A 25,648-nucleotide genomic window follows, 5' to 3' on the forward strand; every position below is an offset into this window, starting at 1 on the left:
ATAATTCAACAAATATGGCTTATAAATCCACTTAATGGAAAATTTAGCTTTCTCCTTGTTTTCTTTAAGCCTCTTTGGAAAGGATTTTTTTTTTAATTTAGCAAAAGCCATGAATAACACATGCATTGTTATTCAGAACATGGAACCAGGGGCCTCACCTTGTATGATACATATTGAAAAATTCATGCTTCCCCTGTTGGTTGCTTAGTTGACACTAAGAACTTTGGTATTAGGTGACTATTTTAAAATCATGGTTACAGAAATTTTTAATGTTTGAAAAAAGTTGCTATTTTTTTATCTTCCTTATTACTAAATATTTTTCTTTTATTATTTTCCAGATACCAGAGTAAAAGGATGGTTTCTTCTGGACAATTATATACCTACTTTTATCTGCTCCATCATATATTTACTAATTGTATGGCTGGGACCAAAATACATGAAGAACAGGCAGCCATTCTCTTGCCGGGGAATTTTAGTGGTGTATAACCTTGGACTTACATTGCTGTCTCTTTATATGTTCTATGAGGTAGGTCAGAGGTTAACATGGGCTTCCTCTTACTTAAGTCTATTCCTATTACTGTCCTGAGTTGTGTTCCTGAATGAACAAAGGCAGCTGCATGGGGGGTGGGGAAAGAACTGGGGAGCAAATACATCAATTGATACATTTTGTGTGGTTTAAAATTAATTTTTAAAAATGCCAAGGTTAATACAAGTATGCCTCCTAGAATATCTAAAATAGAAGCCTTTGCTATTGATTCTTCTGTTATTTATATATTATATTATATTCAGAATTAAATATTTTCAGAAATACTCTCATACAAACAAAATACAGAGTGGAACACGAACAAAATGTGAAAAGCGTATCTGAACTATTTTTTATTAAGCATCTAATAAACACTTGATTTCTGTTTGGAGGTGAGGGTGGGAGAAAGTGGGTGGTGCTTGTGTTTGGTATGTTCTCTGATAGGTCAGCCTCTCTGTCCTGATCTGATAACTGTAAATAGCTTTGAGATGTGATGAGTTTTTCTATAAATACAGGAAGAGTGGATACTGAGATCTCCATTTAGGGTTTGAGTGGTCTGTAAGCTCAGACCAAATTACTTGTTCTAGGTAACTGGGATGTTGAAAATCAATTTTGATGATGTCAAAGGCAAATGTCGCAGCTTAAGTAAAAATGAAAGACAGATTGGAATCAATATTTAAGTCCTCCCTGTTTGTTCAGCTTGGTAATAAAGCCTTTAAAGCTAAAGATAGGAGGAAAGCTGCCCTCCCGTGGTAAGCACAATTTGTGTGCCTTTTTAGGGGAAGGACTATACCATTCAAGCTATAGTGTGACACAGATGCGTTATAAAACTGTTGCTAAATTTCTTGGGTGGAGAATTAAGCCATGGATGAAACACACTTTCAAGCACTCCTATTTGGATTTTTAACCTTTTATTGTTAATAAATGTTGTTAATGGCTTTAATTCAAGGAATAGTAAAAAAGGTAAGGGGAGAAATCAATATGAATCTTAGAATCAGTGTTTAGAGGCAGGAGTGAATTCTCCATCAGCCTCAGGCTATGAGGTCTCCCTGTGTGTGTGTGGTTGTGTATGAGAAGGTGTAAGCTAGTGGAAAACTATTTGATCATCAGAGGTATTGCCTCTGTGGGAGATGTGTGTCTCTTTCTCCCATGTTTCATAAGCCACAGTAAAGATTTTATGACTAGAATGGTAGATGCCACTATCTTTACTTTTATGCTTGACACTCTGTGAAATGCTTACAACTCCTTTTTGCTTTTTTCTGTCCTGTTCTAGAATGAAGGCAGTTTAATTAGCGTCCAAGATGGCTATTGCAGGACTGGAGGCAGGGGCGGTGCACGGGAGTGCCTCGTGGGCCCAGCTCGGTGCACTTGCCTCTGTGCTCAGGGACACAGCTGCAGCAGCCGCCAGGTTTCCGGAGGGAACTGTTTGGTGTCCTGTGACTGGTAGACGATAGAGCATTCCTTAATAAAGCCTTCATAGTTTATTATTACACATAGCAATGTTCTAGAGGAAACATATTTTAAGATTATTGAATCTTATAGAACTTAAGAAACTGCTTATGTTTCCTAAGTCCCGGAGATATAGCTATTAACTTCCTGACTTAACCTCTCTTAAACAGGTATATCCATGGTAAAGAGGGAAAGAAAAGTGCTGTGTAAGTTGTGCTGTGTGCCTGCCAGTGAATTTGGAGGGTTCTGAAGGTACCATAATAGGAAATACAGATTTTCCTCTGACAGCTTGGTGAGAACAATGAAAAATGATGAGCAGTGTATAGGCTCTGAATAAGGAGATGTAAGAGTACCGAGGAGGAAAGTAAACATTTGTAACACAATTTACAGTACAAGAGAAGAGATAAGGAAGCAAAAATTGCTTAAATCAAGTTTATAAAAATATACCCAGATCAGATATGCCTGAGTTGAAAATAAGCCCTAGTACTTCAGGTCAAATATATTTACATTTTATTTTTTTTTCTCTACTTATACAAACCCATCAGTAATACCATTATAACATAACACATCCTGTGTGAAGTTTTTAAATTTCATTTTAGCCACCACTTTTTTTATTTCTTACTTAGCATTTATATTCCACTGAGTGTTAAAAGGAGGGCAGTCTTGGAGCTTAACAACATTACAAATTGAGGAGGCCATGGAGCCCAACTGGGGCCTCTCATTTCAGAGAAATGTCCCAAGAATTGGAGCCCTTTGCCTGGGGCCACACAGTTGGCATGGTCATGGTTATTTGTCTTTATTGACTCTCCTGCTTATCTACATATTTGGGTGTGTAAAGAATTTTTAAAATAAATATGTAGTCCTTGATCTTTATTTAATCCCACAGTGTGAATTCACAGCAGCCGTGGCAAGTTCTAGGTAATGCTAATAAAATTAACTGTCACTTAAAGAAGACAAGGAGAAGTCATGGGAAAAAGGGAGACGATAAGAAAAGGGAAAGTGGGGAGAGTCACTGAGACTTCAAAGTTCCTTGAAGAAGGAAAATAACTAAATGACAGTTTTAAAACTGAAACCAAGTTTAAAATGTAGGAAGAATGTAGACTTGTTCATAGTTTATGCACTTGGTTGGAAGAGAATTAAAAAGAGAGACATGAAATTACTTACAATATCTCATGAACTTAGTGTTTTTTTTTTCTAGGAAAAAGGTCATAGATCCCTGATTAGAAGCATATTTGAACAGTGATCTGTGTTAGATTGAAATGTAGGACTTTATGGCAAGCCTGTTAGCTTTTACTTATTAAATTAGGTGTTCTTCAATTAACATCACAGTGGTGAAGGTTCAGAAATAAAATTTCAATTTATAGAAGATAAACAGCTTAGTTTGCATTAGTTGCTCAGCTTTGTAAAAACTGCCCTCATAGCAAACATAAAAATCTTGTGTGCCTTCATACTCCCTGAGATTCAGGACATATTTCATCTGAACACAAACCCCACTGTTTTTCAAATATCCACATCTTTCCCCTTGTCCCCAAGCCCCAGATTGGGAATCTCCACCTACACAATGCCAAATTGTGACTTTCTGTCATCGTGTGATGTATGCCCAGCTCTGCTTGTTTCCCCTGGCCCATCCAGCAAGCCGTGTGAGCTGCTTTGAATTCCTCTTTTAGTGGTCAAACATGGGGGTCCCACGTAGGCAGCTGCTCTGTGTTAATGTGGAACTATTTTGGTTTGTGTGCTCTTCAGTTTCTGGCCTCTTGTCACCCCAAACAAAGAAAATCTAACTGCTTAGTTTGTTACAGTCCAAAAGGGTGTCCCTGTTGGTCAGCCTGGGTGATGGGCACTGATCCTGGGATTCATGAGTAGGTCCAGGAAGGAAGGCCGGGATTGCATAGTATACTCGGCCCTGAACTAAAAGAACGCTGCTTCCTCTCCTCAGGAGGAGCCACTTTGAGCTTCCTTAGCCCAGCTCTCTGCAAGCCCCCAGCACCAAGCTCCTGGGCCCTTTGGGTCTCTATCCCTTAGAAACCCCTCTCCGTTTCAGACCTATCCTGCTTCTGTTTAACAACGTCCATCTCATCTTTGAAGACTCTACACAAGGACCAGTTCCTCTGTGAAGTCAGGGGAGCACAGAGTGAGAGGACTCATGCTTGAGAGAGTGGTTTTCCAGCCTCTTTTGCCCCCCCGTTGTTCCCATAGAACATGGCACGTTCCTTTCCGTTCGGTTCTCTGTGGCTGTGCCCCCAGCATATCCTGTCCCTCACACACAACTCTCTGGCTTCACAGGATGGCTGTCATTTAAATATTCCTTCCACATCTTCTGCCCATTGTTAGTATGGCTCCACAGATGTATCCTGAGCAATTAGGATAGAAAAAATCAAATGCCAGAACCACAGCTTTAACAAAGATAAATTACAGATCACAAACAAGATTATTTTTTGAGTATTTGCATGTGTTCTATTGTGGTTAGAACTGTATGTTGTAAGTTCAGGACATTAAAAATGTGATTTTTAAACAATAATAATAGCTAATTGGATAGACAGATCTGGGTTGGCATGGATCCAAGCCTTACTCTTTCTTCCCCTTTGCGATTTTTATTTTAAATCATGATTTCAGAATTACTTCAAAATATGGAAAATAAATTCACATACGTGGTATCTGTGTACCTAACAAATATTATATCATTATTGGTTTGAATTTTTTGTTTAGCTGTATCTTCATAATGTTTTCTTTTTTAACATACAGCCCATTCCCAAACATAACTTTCTTCTAAAATTCCTGTTTCTTCTCTGGATATGTTTTTATACTTTCACTACATACATATGTAGACATGGCAATACATCGTACAGTTGACCCTTGAACAACACAGGTTTGAACTGCATGGGTTCACTTACATGTAGATTTTTTTTTTCTCAGTAAATATATTGGAAAATTTTTTGGAGATTTGAGACAATTTGAGAGAACATTTTCTTTTCTCTAGCTGTATTGTAAGAATATAGTATGTAATGCATATAACATACAAAATATATGTTAATCTACTGTTTATTTTATCTGTATTCCAGTCAATGGTCGGCTGTTAGTAGTTAAGTTTTGGGGGAGTCAGAAGTTACATGCAGGTTTTTAACTGTGCAGGGGGTTGGTGCCCTAACCCCGACTTTGTTCAAGGGTCAACGTTTTATGGAGACAGTTTTTAAATTTACATAAATGGTATTACTGTTTACATTCTTTTTCAAATAGCTTTTTTCAGTAACATTTTGAAATTAATCCATGAATTTCTAGATTCATTCTTACAATTTAATTCATTAATTTTAACTTCTCTATATTATTTCTATTTGAATTTACACCATTTTATCCATTTTCCTTTGAATTAACATACAGGTTTCCAATTAACAGCATTGCGTTGTATGTTCTTGGACATGTTGCAGTGTACAAATGTGATTTTTGCTTCTTAATCAGATACACATATAGGAATTTAATGACAGGATCTGACCATCTCTTGTCTTTAAATGGGGAAATTCAATCCATTTTCATTTAACATAGTAATTACTCTTTTGGGATAATTTCTATCACCTTTTTGATGTATATGAGTTTTCTTTATCCTTTTTTCCCCTCCTTTTTTCTGCTCTTTGTTGACTTTTTATATTAATTTAATTTTACTGATTTAAAAGCTACTACTTATTCTGTTATTTTAGTTACCATTAGTTTTTAACTTGTATCCTTGACTTAATAAAGTCTAAAGTGAATTATTGCCTCTGTTCTCCTGAACAATACAAGGACCTTTGAAGGTTTCACCTCTGATCACCATCTTCCATATTACTGTGGTGAAGCATTCAATTTCACCTTTTTCTAAGGTGCTGAACAATCATCATTATACAATCAGTGCTTATGATTTTGTTTGTGCACATGTTGATCTCTCAGAGCCCTTCTTTCCTTTGAGGTTTAGTTTTCTGCACCTGAAGTAGTTCTTTTCTGTGAACAGTAAGCTGTTAGTCTCTGAGCATCCCTTTATTTGTCTTTGTGCTTGAATAGCATTTTAGCAGGGTGTAGAATTTTAGGTTAACAGTTACTTTTCCTCAACACTTTGAAGATTTATTTCAGGGAAGTCTGCAGCAGTCCCATTTTTGTTCATTTGTAGGTAATCTTTTTCTTTCCACGTACTTTTAAAATTGTGTTTAAAAATAATAATGGGCCTAGGCAGTCATTTATTTTTATTTATCTCAGTCAGAACTTGTGTGCCTTTAAGCTGAGAATTTGTATATTTTGTTAATTTGGGAATGTAGTCATGCATCATCTCCTTGACTCTGATCTCCTCCGTCGGCTCCTTCTGGAGCAACTGTTGGACATTCTCAGACTCCACATACCTTCCCTCATGTTTCTGCATCTTTAAGTGTTTCTTCTGCATTTTTCTAATTCACTAAGACTTTCGTTTGTGCCTGATCTGCTGTTTCACCCATCTTGAGTTTTTAGTTTAAATGACTGTCTTTTATTTCTTAAAGTTCACTGCTTGTTCTTTTTCTCATTCCATAGCAAAGGAACATTGTGTTTTTTTCCTCCAAGCTGTACATAAGGCAGTATCTCCAAACTTAATCATTTGCTCTAGTGCTTTTTAAAATATACTTTTTAAAGTTTGCTTTCAGCCACATTTTTGAGGTCATGCCTCTGGGAATAATTATTAAATCCATGTTAAATTTCTTTAAAAACAAAACAGTTTGTCCTGTAAGCATCCTAGGCTAGTGTTGCTAGGGTCATCTCAGGTAAATATGTCTTTCCCAAATAAAGGAACAATTTTAAAGCAACCTGAATATAAACTAACTTCCTCTTTCCTGAATAACTTTTTTTGGGGAAAACTTCACCTTATAGTTAGGTGTCTGTACTGTTGGAGTTTTTTTGGTGTGTTTCATGTAACATTTCTGTGTGTATGTTTATAGTCTGAGGTGGTTCTGCTTCTGTTCAGTTTGCTGCTTTGCCAGAACCAGAAGTCAGTACTTTTTTTTTTTTCTTTGAATCTTCTTTTGAAGATTTCTGATGCTCGTTTATTGGAAAGATGAAAGAAATTGAGCACTGATGGGAGGGGTGTTTTGATTGTGCTTTGCAACCTCCCCATAATTGTGGGGGTTGTGCTGTTGAAGCCTCCCGCAGGTACCCAACAGGCAGTTCCTCCCGGGCTGTGGCTTTGAAGGTCCTGATAGAACCACAGAGCAGTTGCTTTGGAAACATCATATTCTAAATTATCTTGTTTTTCTTTCCCTTTAGGCTTTCCTAAAATAGAAATGTTATTGCAGGAAAACAGGATTTGGAAAAACACTTAAAAGACCTGGCAATTGATGATTGTATTTAATTTTTAAATTATTTTTGACAAAGTACTTTGAAAAGATATTTACTATTCTTTCTCCCATTTAATAGAGATATAGAGAAGCTTAAATAAATATCTTGTGAGATTAATACTTAGAAGAAAGGCCTGGCCATTGCATAAAACACTTCTTGCTCTTGTTCCCTTACAGCTTAGAAAGAAACTTCACTCAGAGTGGAAGCACCCGACAAGGTCCTTGCCCCTCAGTGTCTGGCACTATGCTGAGGGAATGCCTTAACAGGGGGGTGAATGGAGACAGGGATGCAGCCCAGACAGCCTTCCCCTTACCCCTCACGCCCACGGGAAGGGGCAGGGGCAGGAATGCCTTCCAGTAGAGGGGAAGTTTTGCAAGTTGGTCCACAGCCAGGCCCGACTCCTCTCAACTGACCCTGCAAACCTTTGGTAACTTGACCTTGCTGCTGGCATAACAATGAATATGTCACCCTACAAACGCTCAACTAAAGCAGACTTTGTCTGCAGAAGGAGTCGGTAGGTGCTGGAGACCCTCCCGAAGTTATGCAAAGGATGTTTTGGTGGGGCTTCTGTGCGCAGGAGCAACAGCACCTCAGACCGCATCATGGGCCTTTGAGCATTGGAAGCAGAAATAGCGAACGTTTGTCTAGGATCGCAGCGAAGACTCACATAGTGGCTGCCTTATGCCAGGTAGTGGGCAAATTCATTTCCTGTTTGTTGCACTGTTACTGTCCACTCTCTGCACAGGGAGAGTTCTGGGGTGGACCCGGGATTCCGATCTGTGCTTGAGGGCACTGTGTAGTACTGCCTCAAAATGCTGAGTGTTAGCTTGAGGTTTTCTCTCCCTAGTAACTCACACACCCTGTGAAACAGAAAATGAGCATTCCTTGGTGGGTGTGTGGAAGCAACCTCCCAGACACCACCTCTCCGGAGGCTTGAGAAGTGAGAGAAAAGGACTGCGAGCATATGATGGTGTATGGCCTAAAGGCTCGGGAAAGTGCCAAGCATAACTGCTTCAGGTTGGACTGAGGACAAGCTGCTGCTTTGTGCTTTGTTCTTAAGACTTCTCTAGTGTATACAGAGCCTGTCCTTAGGACCTAACCACGAGTATTCTGTTTGGAGTAACCCAAGAGTGTTCCTAGTCATGGGAAAAAGGTGCTTATAGAGGTCATGGTGTGAAATTATCTTAATGGACATCCTGATGGTCTGTACATTGAAGATTTTGAAATTAAAACTACATGCTTTTACCTGTCCCTATTCCATAATGGCACTGCCAAGATTGGCCAGCTAAACCCTAGAGGAAATAGGTAACTTTAATTTTGGAATTAGCTGAAAGCTAATTTTAAACCGACCATCTGCTGAAGATAGAAATGGAGCTAAAAGTCTACTTTTCCACAGAATTCTTCATGGATAGAATATCCCTACTGTGCTCTTACTGAGGATTCAAAAACAGACAAAAAAGGTCAAAGCTTAGAACTGCTGTTTGAGATTGTGTTTGGACCAAGAGTCAGGATTCCTGGGTGCTGGTCCCAGTGGTCCAACCAAGAAGCTCTGTGACTTTGGGCCACCATTATCATTTCTCATTGTTTCCTTACTGAAAACGTGAGCTTTTACCAGGTCTAAAAGCACAACCTTGGTAATTCACATAGAAAGAAAGCTGTGAAAATGTGAGTCCCACACACTTTTGGTGGTGGTGCTTGGAAGTGTCCCTTGGGTCCTGTGATGGAGTTGAATCCAGTATGGATAGCATGTATTCTCATTGGCTTTCATCCCATTTCTGCTTAGGAGTCATAACCACACAGCTCATCAAGCCCTTGTCACAAAAAGCAGCCAGCTTCTGTTGGAAAGGGTTATCTTGTTGCTCTGACTTCTGGGATGTTGGTGTGAATTGTTGATAAGGGCCCCTCAAGAGGATGTTTTTCTGCTTATTCTTCAAGTGTTTTAAATGACCTTGTTTCTTGAGATGCTTTGATAGCATTCCAGAAAGTGCCATGGCAATGGTTATCATGCTAAAGGTATCCCTCATTTGTAGTTAAATGCAGTGTTAGGTGAGAAGAGTCAACTCACACTGTTAGAAATGATTGACTCCGCGAACTGTGTCATCTAGACCCAGCTGTGATACTTGCCTAACTTTCCTTTTTTGAATGAAACGATGCATGAAAACCACCTTTGGTTATTAAATTCCTCCCATAAAGAGAAAAGAAAGCTTCTAGCTCAGCTTTAATTACAGCTCTTCACAAGCTCCTGCCCTAATTGAAGTTTACTCCAAGGACGGAGAACATATAGTTTGCAGTGGTGCTGTTTGTACCTTGAGTGCGTGGGAAAAGCCAGATAGGGTAGATGTGGCTCCTGTGGTCGCTCTTGGAGGAGTCAGTGTGATCCAGGACCCTGCGGGGAGTGGCAGAGCCCCCGTGGGAAGCTGCAGCTGGGAGAGGAGCGGGGGCCGCAGGGCGGGGGTGGAGAGGTGGGTACTGTGTGAGCAGCTTCTGGTTCATGTGCCTGCTTTGTGCTTCCCTATTGGGGAAGTTCATCCCCAAGACTGAGGTTTTGATTCCTTAGCCTCCAAGGACAGTAGGTGGGGTGTTACAGACAGGGATTCCCACCCCTATTTATAGGGCGATGGCACTTGGATTTTAGGTTAATTACCTTGTGGAGTTGAGCCTATCCCACCCGGATTCCTTATGAAGGCCATTTTAAAGAAAGGCGTGTCAGAGTCTCTTCTGCTAGAGTTAACAGACTAGCCCGAGTACACGTCTGCCCTTGAGGTGAGGCACCTACAAGATTATCAAGGATTTGTCCTCCTCTTCCCCAGAAAGCTGCCCTTTCCCCACCCCTGCCAAAGTAGACGTTCATGAGCACAGTCAACTGTAACGACGCACACATGCATGGACACGAGCCAGCCATCCTTACCCTAAAATCGGTAAAAGCAAGCCCACCCCCAGGTGTCTCAGGACACTGTAAACCAAAACAGTAGCTGGAAAGCAGTGATGGTAGATCCTAGAATTTTAGATTTGTAGATGATAACATTTCAAAAAGCACATCTAATGAGGACTATGATGTTAATAACTTTTTAATTTTTCCAGGTAAGGCTGTTGTTTTAAATAAGGTGTTTTTCAAATTGCATAAATTTATCTTCATGACAACTGTGCTTTGTTGTCTTATTTTTCTACTTGCGTAGTCTTGTGAAAATTTCAGTAAGAACCATGGCTTCCCATTATGTACCCTTTAGCCGCAGAAGGTAACTCACCCGTTCCCACATGGGGTAGAGGAAAGGGCAGAGAAGAGCATGTGCCACGGGGCACTTGCATCTCTCCACCTTGGCTCTAAGGACACGACATCACACCGACTCCCAACTGCGCTTTGGACTCAGGCTTTGTATCTTGATTGCTGGCACTTCTGATAGCTCTGCATGTGTCACGCTTAACTGGCCATGGCTTTAGAGAGTGATATAGAGAGACCACAAAGATCACGTACCTTCTAATAGATGGCCTTGCGGGTGCTAGCCTTTCAAAGATAGTATAGTTTGTGTGTCGTCTATCGTTTAAAAGGCTTAACATAGAAATTGTAGAAAATTAGAACAGAACCTTTGGAGATAATTGAGTCCATCTTTCATCTTTTTACAGTAGGAACAGCCAAAGCCTAAGGGAATTAGCTGGCTTGCCTGGGGTCCTAGGCCTACATGGAGGTGGTTTTCCTAACTAGCTCTGGTGCTCAAGCCTTCTGCGTCCTGATCCAGGCTGGTTTTATCTTAAATGTGATGCCTTCCCATGTGTGTACTCTACACTCCTGTGCCGCTCTTCAGCCATGAAAACAGTGTTAAAGCAAAAGCAAAACGAAAACAGAAAGGAAGTTAGTAGAAGAAAATCATATTCTAAGCAGGGTGTTCAGCATGAGTGCAGCATCTTCTGCTGGCATTTATTTCCGAGGTCAGGCTGAGTGGAAGTTTGACGAGTTGTCTGCATACCCTTGCGCTCCTTGTTCCTGAGGGAATCTGTGCTGCTCCTCGCCCAGCTGTAGCTGTGTTCAAGGACAGCAGGAGGCTCGGGTCCTGTGTTCTCAGTTACCTCTTTGTTATGCCGCTGGTCGGCAGGCCGCTCCTTATTTGAAGTTAAGTAGCATGGAACTGGTGGTTCCCACTCCTAATGGCACATTAAAAATACCTTGAGAGCTTTATAAAAGCCCCCTCAAGGTTCTCTTTAAATGGTCTTGTGAAAGGGCAGGCATTAGCCATTTTTAAAAGCTCCCCAGGGACACTGTTACACAGGGAAAATGGGAGCACAGCCTTAAGCCAGGTTTTCTCAAACTTTAGCTACATCAAAATCACCTGGGAAAGCCCCTGTTACCACAGTGCTGGGCTTCATACCCAGAAATTTCTGATTCAGTAGGTCTGGGCTAGGGCTTGAGATTGTGTATTTCTAAAAATGCCTGGGTGATGGCTGATGCTGCTAGGTTGAGGACCACACTTTGTAAGTCACAGTATTAGATTCTCAGAGGGCCTGTGATCTAGGACTCTGAGGCCCTGCCTTGACGGCCCACCCCCAGAGTTTTGGTTCTAGAGGTCTGGGGTGACTCAAAAATTTGTACGTCTTGCAAGTTCCCATGTGGCGCTAATGCAGCTGGACTGGGGAACACACTTTGAGATCCAGGGCCAGCTCCCTACGTTGAATACCAGGATCAGCTCAGGCACAAAGCAGGCCACCTCAGATTTCTCCCTATCTGGTGCCAATTGGCCACAAGAGGGAAAGTCACTGGGAAAACTCAAGGTCGCCCAAGGCTTCAGGAGGAAACAGCAAGCTACAGTTTGCATGGACAGGAAATAGCATCTAGCGTTTGCCTAGAATCTCGTAGACTGTGGGCATGTATAGGAATGGCCAAATTAAACCTTTCCCTCTGGTCTCTTAGAGTGGGCCCTTGGGTCTTATCTAGGCCAGGCGTGCCTCATTGTGTGTAAATGAGGAAACCGAGGCCCCTAGAGTGGGCTGGTGATACTGCAGGTCTGTAACCGAGAGTTTGCACGCCAAATCTGGGGTCCTTTTTGTGACACCATAGTGCCTACTCTGCTGCCAGTGGATTCTGAGGAGTGGATAGAGCTTCCTCAGTCTGTAGAGGACTGAGTCATGGAGTCCAGGGGATGACCAGCAGCAAACCCATGGAGATAAGACGGGACTAAAGTTTCCCTAGGCTTACAGCACTGGTTTCCAAAGTGTAGTCTCTATTCCAGCCACATCAGTGTCACCTGGGGACTCCCTACAAACAGAAATGCTTGGGCCCCACCCGAGGCCTGCTGGGTCAGAAGCATCTCCGGAGCCTGTTCTCACGTGCCCTTGAGGGGGCTCCGGTGCTGCCCAGTCGAGTTTGAGAAGCATGGGCTTAGCTGAGGGAAGTCTGGTTGTGACATGGTGATCTCCCTGAGGCTGCTGGGGGACAGGCAGGGGCTGCGATCCTGTGATCAGGAGTCGGGGCCTCGGAGTTGGCAGGGCGTGTGAAAGCCACGGGAATTCAGGATTCTGGAGACAGCCAGCGTGGTGAGGGAGTCTCCGAAGACATAGCCTGCAACGATGACCCCCAGCCCACCCCTCGTGAAACAGGCTGCGCTTCCCTGGGTTCGCACTACCCGGCATGTTTTTTTGCTCAAGGGCAGAGCAAATTTGCTCAGCCAACGCAAGTTCAATGTTCATAGATTCTGAAACTACTGAAATTGAACAGGGCTTTACCTGGTTCTGATACTGTCAGTGATTGGTTTCTTCCATTTCTGTTTTGTTTTTTCCAGTTAGTGACGGGAGTATGGGAGGGCAGATACAACTTCTTCTGTCAGGGCACGCGCAGCTCAGGAGAAGCAGATGTGAAGGTACTGTCTCTTTTCTTTTTAAAAAATGTGTTTTTTTAATCAATAAAGAAGTTATACAATAGACAAAATGGCTCATAACCTCACTGTCCAGGAACTCTTTTTAAAAGAATTTTAAAAAGCAGTGTGTACACATGGTTGAGAATTTGGACTTGGAAAGTATAAAATGAAAACTAAAGTTCCTCTCTCCGCAAAAGTCCTGTTGACAGTGTTATTTGGAATAATACTTGGCACACATTTATCGCCATGTATGCTGTATTTGTATCAATGGGATCATCAGAACAGTGTCCTAAATGCTTCAGTCATCGTTCCGCATGCCCTCTGAGGAGTGGTCTTTGGACTCTGCCTTCTGCTTTTGAACGGTTTTTTCAGTAAGTCTGCTGCTTTGAGCCTGGCACAGGCAGCTGTTTCCTCGGAGCACTGGCCGACTGACTGCCCTGGTCAAGGACCTGGCCCTGAAGTTTCCGATTCCTTTTCTTCTTTGCCTCGATGCTGTCACCTGCCTCATGCCAGCCCCTAAAACTGAAAGTGCCTTTCAGGTGGCTTTTCTGTGCTGATGGCTCCATGGGCTCTTTCTGGAGGGAATAGGCGGACTTCAGGGCTTTGAACTATGAGCCTCCTGTTTTTGTTAGAGGTTTGAACGTGTCGGTGGCTCTTGCAAAAAGCTTTCCCAGTTGTCATGACATGCCTCTCCCCCGCATCGTGTCTTCGGGTTTAAGGCACTCACGGAGTGACCAGAGCTCCCAGCTGCTGAAGGACTTAGGGACCAGTGGGGGTCTTGGGCTTCAGGATAACAAGGGATTCTGGGGTGTTAGTAAAACACGTTGAGATGATATTCTAAGAAAACATTGATGACCCCTTCCTCTTAGGTTATCCGTGTCCTCTGGTGGTACTACTTCTCCAAACTCATAGAATTCATGGACACCTTCTTCTTCATCTTGCGGAAGAACAACCACCAGATCACGGTCCTGCATGTCTACCATCATGTCTCCATGCTGAACATCTGGTGGTTTGTGATGAACTGGGTCCCCTGCGGCCACTGTAAGTCTTGTATAGAGATGGGATCTGGGGAACAAGTATGAGCAAAGAGACTGAATTGAAACTCAGGCTTTTAGAAAAAGTGCTCTTCTTAAAGATTTCTATAGATCTTTGTGCCCAAGTGGTTTAATGATAGCTTTTTAATACTGTGTGCTTCGTAAGCTGACAGAACCTTTCCTCGTTTAGTAAACATCCTCTGCTAATTTGACAAGAGGAGAGAAATACCAGATTCCCAGAAATATTTTTCTTATTAAGGCATATTAAACAGGAATGGTGTTCTTTGTCACAGGAGCCAGTTGTTCAGGTTCTTTCTCACCCTTGCTTCTCTACAGTTCGGAAGGTGTTTGACTGGTAGGGGCAGGCCGGGAGGACAAGCACACCACTGAGAGTGCCGGAGGACAAGACTGTGAGCTCGGCAGCCTTAGTGGTGCGCTAGGAAGTCTGTCTGCACATACTCTAATATAATGGCCCTCATGTTCCATGAAGCATGTTTAGCAGGACATCTGCTAGTACAAGTACCAAAATTGGAAGTAAATCCTCAAAGAAGGATGTGTGTGGTTTTGGAAAGGTTGTGGTCCAAAGTCTCTTATAATTTTTAGAAATTAAGTTGTCAACCTCAGGTTCAGCTTGGGAGTTCTAACCAATGTCCCAATTATTCCTGCCCTGGGGTGCTGATAAGTTTGAGAACCATTAGGTCTACTCACATGTTTTTTTCTAGATTAGCACTGCCTTTAATCAACTCAGCTCACTGAGATTCACGCCGTCATATGATTTAGAACGAGAAAGGACTTTGCACATACAACTCCATTAGACTGGAGAAAATCGGGACAGTAGAAGGGTTGGTAGAGTCTGGGTTCCCAGGTTCCCCTCTGGTGTTTTCTTTTTCTCTACATTCACACCTCATGGCTGGGATTCACTGATGTAACTTTCTACTAGGAACAGCACCTCCTTACATTTGAAGAGTGCTTCATATTTCCAAAGAACTAGCAGGGTGACAGATGGGAACTAGCCCTGCCTGGCCCATGGGAAGCATGAGTTGTCCAGGGTCACACAGCCAGTTATGGTCATCGCCAGCAGTAGAAGGTCATCCCCGGGGCCCAGCCTGTGTGTGTCTGACTACACCTGGAAAAGCTGGGGAGCTTTGTTTGGCCGCCTACTGTTGGGGAGTCTGAAAAAAGAACTGGCAGTCCTACTGGAAGTTAAAAATCATGGGACGAAAGAGGAGTCTTTTATCTCTAAGGAACTGGACTCTGGCCTGTGTTACTAAGGAAAACATATGGCTTCTGTGCTGCAGTCCTGGGGAATAATTAGGAGAAGACTTCAAAGACTTGTCCAAACCTCAGCAAGTACATAGAGACGTCCACCTTTGAACATTCTGCCCATCACAGTCTTCCCCACATCTGCAGCACGGCAGTCCGAGGCACCTAACCATGTAAAGAACAGCAGCTGCCTCTGAGAGTTGGTGGGGGTCTGGTGGCAAAGCCTTTAGACCGCTGGCAGGGCAGGGGGCTCTCCTGGCCAGCAGCCACAGCTGACCTGGGCTTGCAGCATCCCAGCTGCACCCCCTGCACCCCCCTCCATCACGGAGACTATGTCCTGATGGCACGTCCACATGGCGCCTGCTGCTGCACTGTCTGCCAGCCCCTGTATGAAAGCAACATTTTTGGGGAATTTAGAAAGAATCTTCGATTTTATTATTTTTTTACCTGTTCTGTGTTAAACACTGATACATCCTCCTCCCCCAATCCCCTCTGTTCCTACAGCTTATTTTGGTGCCACGCTTAATAGCTTCATCCATGTCCTCATGTACTCATACTACGGTCTGTCGTCTGTCCCTTCCATGCGGCCGTACCTCTGGTGGAAGAAGTACATCACCCAGGGGCAGCTGGTGAGTGGCCTGGCCTCCTTCCCCAGGACGTGCTGCCTGGCGCATGCAGCTCATCTTGGGTGCTCTTGCTGCCTTCCTGGCTTCATTGTTGATAGCATCCAAGATGTGCCTTTGTCACCCTTTCTCATTTGATCCAGTTGAACTTCTTAAAGTAGGCAGAGCAAGGAATTTTCCTGATATTAACTTACAGAGAAACCGTGCCCATGGATTGCTAGTTGAGTTGCAGAATGAGGACTAGAATCTGAATTCCCAACTTTAGTCCCATGTCCTTAGTTTGTGCACAAAGTGTGTGTGTGTGTGTGTGTGTGTTCGTGTTCTAATTATCATCCAAATTCTAAGGTGAAAACTGTTCATCTGTGTTCCCAGGAGTTTTAGAAGGAGCCAAGGAATAGCACGAGGTGAGGGCACTTAACAGCTTGTTAGGCCATGAGGGTATTTGCCAAGGCTGGTGCTGGTGGCCTTCCAGCCCCTGTGTAGCGGGGCACCTGTCTGTGAGAATGACAGCCGCCCTCCCAATGTTCGCCATGCCAGGGCCCCCGGCAGCCGTTTGCATTTATTTGGTGGTGCTGGCTCACTGTCGTTTCCTAAGCTTTGCCCAGTTGTCAGTGTACTGTAGACCCTGTTCCTTTTCCTCGTGAATTCTCTCATGAACTAATTTCTAATACTGTAACTACTAAAGTTTTATGCTGATGTTTCTTGAATTTACTGTGTGCCAGGCACTTGGGCTAAGTAAGCAAATTTACCCAGATTCTCTCAGTACCGTGGTTTTTCAGGTGATGAGCCACATTTTATAGGTGAGGGCTCCAAGGTAATAGGCCAGAGCTATCTGACTGAGGAGTTTAGACGTTAAACTCTTCTCCCTGGCCTGGACTTGTTAACACATTTTTCTGAAGAAACCAAGCTGATTCAGATCCTTCCAAGTCAATAGCAACATTTCAATATTTTAAAATAACAATCTAAAGAAAAAAATCTGCTATCTTCTGAGCTGCTTGTGTGTCTGACATGTCATTATCGCCCCACCAGCTGCTGTGGCAGTCCTGTTGATTTGTTCTCACCCACCTGTGAAGTAGAGTAATTGTTCTTTGACCCTCTTGCTGCCCTTGAGAAAGAGGCAGAGCCGCTTTAGCAGGGCTGGAGGGGCTGGCTGGGGAACCGCTCCCCTGGGACGTCCAGCCTCTGAAGTAGAAGATTGCCTCCTGCTTGCCTGATTTGTTTCAAGAACCACTCCTAGTTATTTATCAACCTAGAATGCTCACCCTGAAAAGGAGAAGGGGAAAAACACAGTTCTAGCAGCCCCGGCGGCTGGGCCTGAAGGCCAGAGGGAGGCCCGGCCCTCTTGGTGACTCCTCCTCTAGAAGACGCAGCCTCACCAGATTTTTACACCTTTTCTGCTCCAAGCAGTTCTACCTGCTTTTCAAGATTTACGCATCAGAAATAATCTATAGACCTAGCATTACAGCCCAGTAAGAGTTTAAAAGCCTTCACCACACCAAAAGGGTACAGGAATAAGGAATAGGAGAAAGTCCAGTGGCACTGCACATGGCACCTCGTCCGCCGGCCAGTGCTGCACTGCTAAGCTGTGTCCCTCTCTCCCCCCAGCTTCAGTTCGTGCTGACAATCATCCAGACCAGCTGTGGGGTCGTCTGGCCGTGTACATTCCCTCTTGGTTGGTTATATTTCCAGATTGGATACATGATTTCTCTGATTGTTCTCTTCACAAATTTCTACGTTCAGGTAATTCTTACTTTTCTGTGGTGCCTGGGATTGGAGGCCGCTTCAGCAAAGATCCTCATCCACTTAACAGGGACGTGTGGCACCCCTGCCGCATGCTGGGCACTAGGCTCTAATGTCACAGTGACAGGGCAGCTCCTGCCTTTGGGAGGGGTGGGGTCACTGCCAGTGTGGTCTGTCCCCGACCTCCAAAATTCTTGACCTTTGACAAGGGGGGCTTGGAATTCATGTGGGAAAAGTGAATCTATTCAGCAGGCTCCTTGTCAACTTTCTACCTGGCCTGCTGCAGATGCATGATAGGTGATTTTCAATCAACAGTCTCGTGGCCACACTGCCCTCAACTTCATGGCTAAATTAAATGTCCCAAGAAATTTCTGTCATAGTGATAGGTAGAAATCTGCCTTTTTGTCCCAGTTTTCTGACACATCCACTGCCCAGTTTTGGGGACTTGATTCACTCCCACATGTGTGATGTAAGGTAGGTTGTTGCTCCCAGGAAGGTCATTTACATAGAGTAGCTGTGTCCAGGGGAGCCTGACCTCTGTGCAGCCACTGCTGATTCCCTGATGACGTGTGTTCTGCCCCCAGGGGCATTGCCTGGTTCTGGGGCAGGCACAGGAGGTCAGGAGCAAGGGCAGGGACCACAGACACAGAAGCAATAAAGCCTGGTCATGTGGAGCCACCTCTGGGGGTGCTCAGCCACGTGTCCTCTTCCCTGTGCCCACCTGCACTTTTTAACACCCACCTGGGCATGGCATGTTTGTGTGGAGTTCATGTACTGCTGAGGTAATGGTTTATGCTACACCTTGGGGCATTCACCAGGTACAAGACAGGTTAGAGGACAGGACCCAATGAAGCTGGAATCTCTTTAATTGCTTTAATTGCTTGTAGCAGCATAGCACTTTGTATCTAAGACCAAAGCAGTTGCTGAACTAGTGAGCAAATTTTGAAGACAGGGGATGGAGTGAGTAGGAGAGGTACCAGAGAGTGGGAGAAGCCGCTTTGGCCACCTGTAAACACTGAAAAGGCAAAGCCGAGTAAAATAGAGATTGAATTTTCTATTTAACCTTAAAAATAGTGTTTATATTACAGCCCATGACTCAATGAACTTATCTCAGGCTAAGCCTCAAAAAGCAGAAGAGTATGTCAGTGGAATCAGTGGCAAGAAACACTTTCATGGCAGTGTGACGATGGAATAGCATTTGGTTCCAAAAGGACACTGGGCCTAGTGCTAAGGATGCCACCTCCGCACAGTCCCCACTCACGTGGCCCCCGTCTGCCCTTCTGCATTTCAGACCTACAACAAGAAAGGGGCGTCCCGAAGGAGAGAGTACCTGAAGGACCACCAGAATGGATCCATGGCTGCCATGAACGGACACGCTGGCAGCTTTTCCTCCTTGGGAAGCAGTGCGAAACCACGGAAGCTACGGAAGGACTGAAGTCGAAGAGTAGAAGACCTCCAAGCCACGTCGCCTGATTGTAAGCACAATATGATTTGTGCCAGTGCTCACTAGCAACTGCTGTAACTAGTCCGGCCTACAATAGTGTGATTCGTGTAGGACTTCTTTCATCAGTTCAGATCCCCTAGAAAACATATCCAGATTATACAAGTAGGCATAAGATTTTTAACATTTCTGGGCTCTCGCCAACCCCTGCTGTGGAGGGAGTGTTATTGTAGTATACAACACTGCTGTTGCCTTATTAGTTATAACATGATAGGTGCTGAATTGTGAGTCACAATTTAAAAACACTGTAATCCAAACTTTTTCTTTTACTGTAGATCATGCATGTGATTGTAAATTTGTACAATGTTGTTACAGTAGAGAAACACACATGCCTTAAAATTTAAAGAGCAGGGCCCAAAGCTTCTTAGTTTAAATTAGGGTGTGTTTAAAGTTTTTATTCATTTTTAATAGCTCTGTTTAGAGAAATCAAAGACCATAATTTCTGAAACTAGCGTGCCACACATAATTTCAAGTGACTTGTACATGTGAAACCAGAAATGGCACCTTCAGTTTTGTAATATTGGCTTTAAATCAGGCAGGCTCAAATCTAGTGGAACAAACAGTCAGTTTAACTTTTTAACAGATCTTATTTTTTTATTTTGAGTGCCACTATTAATAATGTAAAAAAAAAGGGTGGGGGGAGCTCAAAGCAGTGTCGATGAAACCTAAATATATATTCTTTGTCTATAAGATTTTAGGAAGTGGGTAGGATAAGGAGGAAATTTTTAATTTCTGAAGTGCTAAGTGTTTTTATACAGGAAGCAAAGCCCGTTTTGCTTTCTACTCGTGAGAAAGGATATATATACTTTTCAAGAGAGGTGTCTGCATATTTGCCATTTGACTGAGTCCCATAGATGAGCAATGGGGAAGTGGTAGCCAGGGTCCAAATTTGGATTGATTTCTGTGCTGCTGTCTGTCTTGACACAAACTTCCTTTTAAAATGTGCCTAGTTTACCAAAATGAATAGAGATAAGGGAAAAAAGACATTAAAAATGTAGGGTAAAATTAAAACAGATAGCTACAGTGTATGAGAACTGAGAAATTGGATAGAGATAATTTGTTTAATGTAAAATAATAGCACCTGTATTTTTTCTTTCTGCTTAGAATCTAAAGATTTGTTTAAAACTGCTTGTTGAAAAATAAGACTGCTTATCATAAAATCATGTCTCACCCTGAGGCAGGGGTCAAACAGATTGTTTGTGTGTGTCATTTTAAAGTGTTGGAATTCAGCCTCTGAATACCTTCTCCATTGGGAAAAACAAAAACAGAAACATTCATTTGAACCACTCATGACGTATCTTACAGAAGGTCATTGACAATGTATAAACAAATTGTTGGTTTGATATTTATGTAAATATCAGTTTTATCATGCTTTAATTTTGCACATTCATATTATAGGGAGCCTATTGGTTCTCTTATTAGTCTTGTGAGTTTCTGTTTAGAGGGAGTCACCACATCTGTTTACATTTACCCTGTCACATCTAGAATGTGTATATTTGTAAATGCGTGTCTTCCTAGGTACTAGTTTATACCGTAACTTTCAGTAGTATGCTGTCAACATGTGCTTTAGCTCATCTGGATATACCCACACTGTTAAATAATGTCCAAACATTAATCATTAAAAGGTTTTGATTACCTGTGCTTGTGTTTTATATTGTCTATATGCTGCAAGTTCTGAAAGATGGAGAACAATGCATTTTCTTAGCCATCTAGGAACTCACCGAAACAGATGTAAATAATTCAGTTCAAAAGGTGCTATTGTAGCTCTCCTCACAGGAGAAGGAATCCCCACATAGTTGGGCATGGTGACTGCTCCACCCTAACTGGTTCTTCTCTGCCTATCCCCGTCCCTTCGGTAAAACATACGCCACTAAAGCGTCGCCCCTGGCTCTGTGCGTACTCCTCCCTTCCTCCTCCCCTCCCCTCCTTCCTTCCTTTTCCCCACACTTCCAGGCTGTTAGAGTTACTTCTTAGTCTGCAGATTTTTTCTGAAAAGAGCCAAAGAGTACACATCTCAGGCTTTGCCATCCATTCTGTCTCTGTAACAACTGTGTTTTGCTGTAGCAGAGGGCAGAAGCAGCCATAAACAATATGTAAGTAGATGGGCATGTCTGTGTTCCAATAAAACTTTATTTGTGAAAGAGAAGGCCTGGTGCCATAATTTGATGATCCATACTCCAGAGAAATGAGAGGCTACCTTGGTCCCAAAGCTATCACTTTCTTTGTACAGACCATTTTGTGTCCCAGGTCCTAGCACCACCACCACCACCCCCACAAGCCTGCCTGAGTGTGTTGGGCTTCCCAGGTCATCCGTGTCCACAATGGGAGCTATGACATGAATGCACCCTCTCCCATCTACTTCATACCACGTGGTTCCCAGTGTGGGCTTGATCCTGGCTTTTTAGTGCTTTATAGTTTGTTGATGTCACTTCTAAAATGTCGTCTGAAACTGCATTTAGTATTTGAGATATTATCTGAAACATGCAGAGAACACCTGGGGGTTTGGTGGTGATAATCATGTCTTTGTCCTTCCCTCCTAAGTCCAGAACAGATTGAAAGCAGAGACATAGAACTCAAACTAATGGAAATCAAAGAGCTCATCTTTTACTGAGAAGACTGGATTGGTGAAACTAAGACCACAGCAGGGCTCTCTGGTTACCCTGGCTAAGAACCCTGGTGGCGCAGACTCCCCAGGGCTGGCACTGGCACTGTGGTTTGTGTCTGCCTCTGGTCTGATTTTTGGTCTGGTGATGAACTGGGTATTAAAATACTTTCAATGTGCCCACCTTGGGCTACAGGCTCCCCCTGCAGTGTCAGATTCTGCCCTAATGACCCTACCGTGCCAGGAAAGTGTGCTCAGTTATGTCCCCCAATCTTGGCGATCAGGAAATCACTCCTGTTCCTCAGAGACATGAATGGGAAAGAGGGCAGAGCCAGGCCAGGTGTGTTCCCACCCTTTTCCCTCTCTGTATAGAGCAAGTTCCCTTACCGTATGAGAAAGGTAGGATTACCACGTCCCCAGTTTTTAGTAGCCATGCCATTTGTATGGAAAGGTATTGTAGCTGAATGTGAGAAGCCCAAGTTGGGGGGCCACATGCCTTGGTAGGAATGCTACCTATGTATGGCCTTTAGGCAGATTGCTTTAACTTGCCTCAGTGTTCTCATCTGCCGAATGGGCATAATGTTAGTACCTCCAGTGTAGGGTCCTTGTAAGGGTTTAATCCCTTGGAACCAAGTCTAGCACCAAGTGATCTGTAAGTGTTTACTGTCATTTCCCTGGGTGGCTCTAGTAATCCTATCAAGAAGGAAAGAAAGTTAGTTTGGTATGACTTCATTGAAGAGTTGAAACAAGTGATAATGAGGAGTCACATGTTTACCATCTTATTCCAGATTTTGCCTGAGTTTTACTTTAAACTCACCATTCTGGAGTTTCTAGAATCTTCTTTATTTCCCCTTAGGAAAATAGGGTGGTGTTTATCCATCTCTGGTCTTCTATTGTTCATTGTTTCTCTAGAGTTCTGACAGCAATTCTGGTAGCCGCATCTACAGGTTGTTCCTATACCTGATTTCATATGAACTCATTTAAACAGGTGTCTCCAGCTATCCCACATCAGTCTTAGACTTCAAATACTAAGCAGGTTTTCTCTACACTCATTTGGAGAATATTGTCCACAATGGAGAAGAGAAGAGCAAAATAGTGATTGCCTTAGTTTGCTCTCTGCTCTCAGCATTGCACCATCAGCCATAGTTTTCATTCCACACATAGATTTTAAAACTATTTTTGCCAAACCATTCTGACATTTCTATGAGCATCATTTCTCATTTCCAATATATTTGTCACCCTAAGGGAGAAAGTTCCTGGGCCAGTGTCCTGCCATAATTTGCATAGGATGTCTGAACCCAGCTGGGGCTCAGAGTGGAAGTAGTGGGAACAAGCAGAACAAGACCCAGTAACTGATGACAGAGCGGTGGCAGAGACCTAATCATGCGGTTGTCGGTGGGTGTCCCCTCCCCAGTCATCCGAGCTCTCCTGCACAATGCTTACTGTCCTCTCTGTCGTCCATTTATGTTCTTGTGTTGACCAGACTTGAAGAATGGTACCTGGCTCACTGAGAGAGTGCTTGGTACAGAGGATCGAGGTAGGTAGAGAGGACTTCGGTCCCCGAAGGAGCCTTTGCTAGACTGGGATCAAACACACATGATGACAGCAAGGATGGTTTGTGGCGGTGCCATGAGACTGATAAAAACTAGCTACTGTAAGAGTCCAGGGAGACAGAACTCTTCCTGCAAGGTGATTCAGAAGAGCTCTGTGAAGGAGCTGGTCATCACGCTGGACAGAAGGGAAGTAGCCAGCACTGGGCTTCACCCAAGCCTTCTAAGGCTGGATTTCAGTAGGTGGTGATGGAAGATTGCCTGGAAGACGGCATTTCACTTGCAGGTGGCGGCACGAGCGAATGACTAGAAGGCTGACAGACAACGCATTTCACTGAACTACTAGTTGTGTGGGAGAAACTGCGTATTTTTTAAAGAAGAGGTAAAACGGGAAGAGGGCGGAATTTGGGTGTTCTCATTAGTGAAATGTATAGAATGTTGCTCGGAGTTTCTATGGGGAATTAGTAATTACACCATAAAAGAATGACGCCCAGCCACGCCTCCCACCCAGATGCCCTCCTCCTGCCCCCTCGCAGCCACGCTGAGGAGCAGCCCGAAGGGAAGGATCAGGAACTGAGACTCATCTCAGCCACAAGCGGAGTCCATCTGTCCGATGGGCAATTTCACAGGGGTCCTCAGCCCTTCTGAAAATTCCTCCTAACCAAACACATGGCGTCTTAATTCTGAAAACAACCACCGGTAATATTCCCTGTTGACTTGTAAACCAATTCTCAATACTGGCATTCTGTGTTCAAATAATGAGCATAGATGTGGAGTTCCCTTGATTGATGAATTTGATGTTTTAACCAAACCAGCACTTTTCAACAAGTTCTATGCCTTCCGCTTGACAATGTTGCTAAGGGTTGTAGCAAACAGTTGACACTAGGTTCCAACAGCCTCATGCCCTCCTGTGCTCCCTCATGAAATGCTCTTGTTGTCCTTTGTAAAGCCAGGTTACCAGAGGTTAGCCAAGCCCCACCTCCCTGCTCACTGTGCCGCCTCTGCTCTAGGAATACTGGGTAAAGTGTCTTTTAGGACCAAGGCCGAAAGTCGTATTATACCCTCACAAGGGAGCAGTCAAGAACCTTAAGCTGTCTTAAGGACTCCTGAAGGCAGAAATTATGATGGCCCCAAGCTAGACCCTAAATTCTACTCTTATTTTAGAACTGGGTGCACTCTTACCTGTGCTAGAAGGGGTCCATGTATACTTGGTGGTGGTATAGCAAGTGTGGTAGAATAAGGCTTTGTTACTTGCTATGAGACCGCAAGTAGGTCACCTCACTTTCCTGAATCTTGGTTTCCTCAACTGCAAAAAGAGAGATGGATGCTTAGCTCAGATGCCTGAAGGTAAATGCAGACATGAAATACAAAGCATTTAGCACAGGGCTATACAGTAACAGTCACATATTCATTAACAAAAATGAAAGACCAGATAGGTAAGTAAACAAAGTGCATGTTGATCATTTTGTATCAGACTTTAAATTCCATTGCTCAATACAAATTATTTCCACTAAGTTGTCATTTGTTTAAGTTCACTGAGCACTAGCTTTTGGTAAGAGAACTCAAAATCTCTTTAAAAAATATATATCTATGCGTCAGATGTCTTAAATTTAGTTGCCTCACAGTATGGTTTTAAGTGATCAAAACCAAAAATCTGTTATGGCAGTACTGGCATGTAAACTAGTAGGGCATGATTCTCTCATTTGTCAATGAGGGCATTGTAGAAGTGTTCTAGTCCCTTCCATCTAGGACTTTCTGTGATTCCCACGTAGGACTCTGACAGCCCTAATCTGTATATCTCCTTGCTTTTTCAGAACTTTGATATATGCAGAACATGCTTCCTATAGATCTCCAAGGTGAGACTTGAATTCATTGTGTATGACATAAAGAATACTATACACAGTAAACCTTTTCAGCTCTTTGGAACCATAGACTGTAAGGCCTGCTCTATGTATCTCAGCATTGCTTGGGGAAGATAGGTACTCAAAATATGAAATTAAATGAGACCCTTTTCACCTGTATTTAATATAGCATGATTTTATCTGGGCTCTTTTAGATTAGTCCCTAATGTTTGGAGAATACAGCTGAAAAAGAACTTGGTATTTTTTTACAGTGTGTTTTAAATTTACCCCAATACTGAAAAGAATTGATGGGAGGCGATTTAAATGTGGCCCTTTATGAAGTGAGGTCAAGAGACT

At 43.2% G+C, this 25,648-nt stretch overlaps 1 protein-coding gene across 4 annotated transcripts in view; it reads left to right on the forward strand.

Moving 5' to 3' along the window:
* Window positions 1-20,939, forward strand: part of ELOVL5 (ELOVL fatty acid elongase 5) — a 69,188-nt gene extending 48,249 nt beyond the window's left edge. For all 4 annotated transcript variants that reach the window (XM_017656891.3, XM_017656892.3, XM_017656893.3 and 1 more), the window contains exons 3-8: window positions 339-526; window positions 13,063-13,140; window positions 14,007-14,178; window positions 15,939-16,063; window positions 17,663-17,797; window positions 19,089-20,939. In XM_017656891.3, coding sequence (XP_017512380.2) covers window positions 339-526; window positions 13,063-13,140; window positions 14,007-14,178; window positions 15,939-16,063; window positions 17,663-17,797; window positions 19,089-19,232 — 842 coding nt within the window. In that variant the 3' untranslated portion in view covers window positions 19,233-20,939. The remainder of the gene's footprint in view (window positions 1-338; window positions 527-13,062; window positions 13,141-14,006; window positions 14,179-15,938; window positions 16,064-17,662; window positions 17,798-19,088) is intronic.
* The last annotated feature ends 4,709 nt before the right edge of the window (window positions 20,940-25,648 follow it).

Source organism: Manis javanica, chromosome 16 (genome assembly GCF_040802235.1).
Source record: "Manis javanica isolate MJ-LG chromosome 16, MJ_LKY, whole genome shotgun sequence".
NCBI lineage: Eukaryota > Metazoa > Chordata > Mammalia > Pholidota > Manidae > Manis > Manis javanica.